The 4,524-nt window shown below is 40.3% G+C and overlaps 1 protein-coding gene across 1 annotated transcript; it reads left to right on the forward strand.

The window, feature by feature from the left end:
- The first annotated feature begins 1,722 nt into the window (after window positions 1–1,722).
- On the forward strand, window positions 1,723–3,538 carry LOC149023914 (uncharacterized). The gene is made up of 3 exons (XM_089142865.1): window positions 1,723–2,073; window positions 2,273–2,413; window positions 3,361–3,538. The coding sequence occupies exons 1-3, from the start codon at window positions 1,882–1,884 to the stop codon at window positions 3,502–3,504; spliced, it is 477 nt and encodes a 158-aa protein (XP_088998991.1). The 5' UTR covers window positions 1,723–1,881; the 3' UTR covers window positions 3,505–3,538.
- Window positions 3,539–4,524: the final 986 nt, after the last annotated feature.

The following is a 4,524-nucleotide window of genomic DNA, read 5'->3' on the forward strand; positions in this document are numbered from 1 at the left end:
TTCCCACGAAATTTGGGAATTTTTTCATGAACCAAGTTTCGAGGTTTCGACAAGTTTTACGAAATTTCGATAGTTTCGATTGAAGCGAGGATTTTTTCGGTCCTCATGAGTTTCATTTCGCATTTTCCAAAATGGGAAATTTCGTGGAAATTTTGCAAGTTTCGAGGGAATTTTGTTCTATGTTCTCGATCGTTGGATTTTGTACATGCTCTTTCTTGGTGGTCGTCCTATCGTAGGGTTTTTCCCATCTTTGGGAGTTAGTTATAGTTTCATTGTGTGCAAGATCGTGTATCCTTAATTCCACGGGAGCACGTTTCTTTCCATAACTCTCGGGTTCCTTCATCCGTATGCTACTTGATGGTTCAACCTCCAAACCAAGTTCGACCACCCCAAACCGTGGTGAACCTAGTTCAATGTTATTTTATCATTTTCAGCACCAATAACCATGGAAGCCTCAATAAAATTTGATTTAGGAAAGGGAAATGAGGGTTTTAAAACTCGAAGAACAAATTTCTTAGTAAAGACAAGATTACAACAGAATGGGATTTTAATAGAGATGAGATCTTGAAAAATGGTGGCGTGGCCGGTGCGAGCTGAAGTAAAAGGTGAAAGAAAAGAGAATCTAGTGAGGAGAGAGAATTGGTAGAGGATGAAACTACGGTTAATAGTTGGGAAAATATTGAGCTTAGTCCAAGTGGTAAGCGGCTTGGTCCGCTTAAGCAAGATTCAGTATCGAAATCTTGTGGATGCAAAAAATCCCCCTGGGAGACTCACCCACCACAACCGGTGTGCAACCTAGTTCGAACACTAGATTAGTCGGGGCAAAGCCTTGGAAGCGGGGTTGGCAAACCAAAAAAATAATATTGAGCTTAGGATTGGAATAAAACACGTGTCAAGTATCCAATGGTCCACTAGATGAAACTTGAGTGTAGTATGACATGGTCAAAATGGTCATTTCGGGGTAGGGCCATTAAAGACACTTTACATGATAAAGGGCAAAATAGTCATTTTAAGTTTAAATTTAACGAAAAGCTAATAGAGTGTAACGGATAATTTTTCAAAGAGTTTTTCATGGCATCCCCTTAACCCTTAAGTGGGGGCTAAATTCTTGACCATCCTTATATGTCAAATATTCTACGGTAAGCATATCCTAATATTAATTCTAAGTTACCCCGTTAACGGTCAAACTTTTCGGCCGTTAAGTGTGGGTTGTAAATTGTCTAAAATGTCATCATTTACGTTAAGAGCTCATTGGCTCTCGTCACTTGGGGGGTCAACGTCGGTGGGCCACCTTTCTGCTTCCGCGGGGGGGGGGCCACCTACGGGGGGGGGCCGCCGGGGGGGGGGGGGGGGGGGGGGGGGGGGGGGGGGGGGGGGGGGGGGGGGGGGGGGGGGGTGGGGGGGGGAAGGGAGGGGGAGAATAATTACATTTTAAACAATTTACAACCCACATTTAATGGTTGAAAGGCTTAACCGTTAAGAAGGGTAACTTGAAAGATTGAGATATACTTAGAAGGCACAATGAAATATTTAATATACAAACGGGGCAATCAAGAATATAGCCCCTACTTAAGGGGCCCCATGAAAAAAAAATCATTTTTCAAATTATAAAATTGGGTCAGTAATATGGAAAAGTCAGGCGTTCTACCACAATTCAAGGGGGCGCGAAGTAAAAAAGCTCATGGAAGAAACGAGAATTCAAATCCCATTTAACACGTCAAAAAGGACGAGTAGCCACGATTTCTTGTCATTTTCGACTTGGTACTTCAAATTTATGAAAATTTAGACTGAAACGCTCTTCAAAGTCAAATCCAAGTTTTCAATCATGATTCTAATGATGCATTTGGTGAATTGAGAACCTCAAGCTTGAAGAAGAGTTCAATGGAGAAGGCAAGAGAGGTTTTGAGATTGACGAAGGAAGAATCGAAGGCCGTATCGCAGTTAACATTTAGCCCTCGACAGGCTGGTTCCGCTCCAAGCTTCTACGAGACCTTCGCCCTCAGGGGCATCACCGTCGATCGAATCGAGCCTGGCTTCGTTGTTTGCACCTTCAAGGTTCCCCCACGCCTCACTGTAAGCAAACCCTCTACCTTACCTCTCCAAGACCACTTCTTCACTTTTGAGAGTATTTGAATCCAAATGGGCTTTAAAGGGGAAAAAATTAAATGGCCATTAATTTCCATCTCTTCCTTTTCTGAAAATGAGCGAAAGATGTAAGCTTGAATTAGGGTTTTGTTTGAATTGCCTTTGACTAGTGCTGTAAATCAAACAGGATGGAAGTGGAAACTTGTCCCGAGGTGCTATTGTTAACTTAGTTGATGAGATTGGGGGAGCATCGATCCTAATGGATGATCCTCCAGTTAAAGTATCAGTGGACATGTCAATTGCATTCTTTTCAGCTGCCAGGGCTAATGTAAGTTTGCTTCTCCTTGTTTCAGTTGGCATTTATAATTTTCGGTTACTTGCAATTTCCATCCTCTGTTTAGTACTGTATGGGGAGATCATATTCTCAGCAGCACATTGTGCAAGGATACCACTGGCCTTCCAACTGCATGAGAGGCTGGAAAGCTAGCTTCATCTTTCTTGATGGTCTTGATTCTGATTCAAGTGGTCCTTTGCTAGCTAACCTTGAGAAAGGTTAGGTAGTTGATCAATATATCAGAAGCTACAGAGCTGATGGAACAGATTAACTCAAACCCTTTAACAAAACTCATGCCCACACACTAAATCAATTCCCACCATGGAGATCACAGGCTCAGTCACGCTTAATGAAAAATGGGGTGAAGTTAATGATAACAGAGTAATGGAATATGGGTCTACTTCTAACATTGCGGAGCGATGTTTCAACGAAGTGAGCAACAGAGGGTTGCCATTCCACCTATACTTGTGAAATTCTCCTACAGTGCTAGCTAGCTCTTTCCAATCTTTGAGAGTTGAAGAGAGATTTAGTCCTGTACTTGCAGTTTGTTGTTGTCATATGTAATTTTCTCTGTTTCTTTCTGTATGTTTTCTTTGGTTTACATTTCTTCACAGTAGCAGCTCATTCAAAAACAGCAACAAACAAACCTTGCCCCAAGGAACCTTCCAATCAGCTCACTATTTGTCTTGATTTTGTAAATCATTCGAAAAAAAAAGGAAAAGGGAATGCAAAATCAAACATCAAGTTTGATGGGGCAAAAGTGTCAGTTACATGTTTCCCAATTATGTTAATCCTTACACAGTTGCACTACTTTTGATCTTTTTTGCGCTCACATGCCTAGACTAACATTACATTTTAGTTTTCTGGATGAAAACTAACCTTGCATTCTCTTTATTCTTCATTTTAATCTCTAATGTTTTTGGTTGGCAAAACTCTTGCAGGACGTATTAGAGGTTACTTCTAAGGCTTTGGGGCGTAAGGGAGGATACTTTGGAACAATTGTTCAACTGAAAAACAAAACAACAGGAGAACTTGTTGCTGAAGGTCGGCATTCATTATACGGTAAAGCTAAAAGCAAAATCTGATGCCACTTAGTATGACCATCTATTCCTGCAGGAGTAACACTTCTTCCAGGTCCCAATTTGGTACATCAAGCACTGAAATTTCTGTCTTTGTACACTATAGTTCAATGAAATAAAAGTTTATTTACAGTGGAGAAGAAACTTGAATCCATTTTTTTCCTTTGGATACCAAAGCACTTATTTGAACCCAAGTCTGAGGAATGAATAGAAAACGTCTTTGCTTCTAGTAACTGCTGTTTTTTCCTTTGCTTTTTCTCCTCATTGCTCTTAATTTAATCCAACTTATCTGAATTTCATGGAATCCAGGGTGTTCAACGGAGAAATTTTTTTCGGTGATTATGCTGTAAACAAATTTGTATTATATGTTTACAAGTTTCAATTCTATAAATTGAATACTAAATAACTGAATTTACAAACATTCATTTACCATGTAATATATGTCAGTCATATTACTGAGTCTTACATATCTTGCCATCAGTGTGTACAGAAGGCAATAAGCATCCATGGGGGTACCTTTTATTGAACGCATTGGCAAATAACACATCCTGGTTTAAACTTTTCCTCCTTTTTTCAAGTGTTAGCTGGTGATGTGGGGGGAAAGAAGAGGCTCTTTCCATGTTGAAGAACATTTTTCTTATAGCTTTCATGTTCAGTTCACCCTGATTAATGGTAAGTAGTATAAATTCACTGCAAGACTCCCCAGGTCAAGCATAAACTCAAGTACTTTTGTTTTAGAGGAATTAAATCTTCATCACCTGGTTGACGGGTCAGACCTCGCGCAGGACTTGGTTCCCGTACAACCCTAAATTACCAATATGCCAGTTTGGGAACAATGCTGAGGAAAAGGTGATGGCTTCAATTGCATAAATCTCTGCACTCATCTTTCAATGGTTTGGATGATGGGATAGATTCTCTAGATTTAGTCTTTCAAGCATTGTGATGGGTTAAGCTTTTGATGTGGCAAACCATCTTCAGAAGCTGATGCCCCCAGGCTGTTATGTTCAAAGGGAAAATGAAAAACAA

The sequence above is a fragment of the Hakea prostrata genome, chromosome 2 (assembly GCF_041222555.1).
Source record: "Hakea prostrata isolate BN-2017 chromosome 2, UWA_Hpros_2, whole genome shotgun sequence".
Taxonomy (NCBI): Eukaryota; Viridiplantae; Streptophyta; class Magnoliopsida; order Proteales; family Proteaceae; genus Hakea; species Hakea prostrata.

What these genes read in the sequence shown, in the direction of transcription:
- LOC149023914 (XM_089142865.1), top strand. Translation starts at nt 1,882, where the DNA reads ATGGAGAAGGCAAGAGAGGTTTTGAGATTGACGAAGGAAGAATCGAAG. An exon ending in AGGTTCCCCCACGCCTCACT is followed by an intron (nt 2,074 to 2,272) that starts GTAAGCAAACCC and finishes TAAATCAAACAG; the next exon opens with GATGGAAGTGGAAACTTGTC. An exon ending in TTTCAGCTGCCAGGGCTAAT is followed by an intron (nt 2,414 to 3,360) that starts GTAAGTTTGCTT and finishes AAACTCTTGCAG; the next exon opens with GACGTATTAGAGGTTACTTC.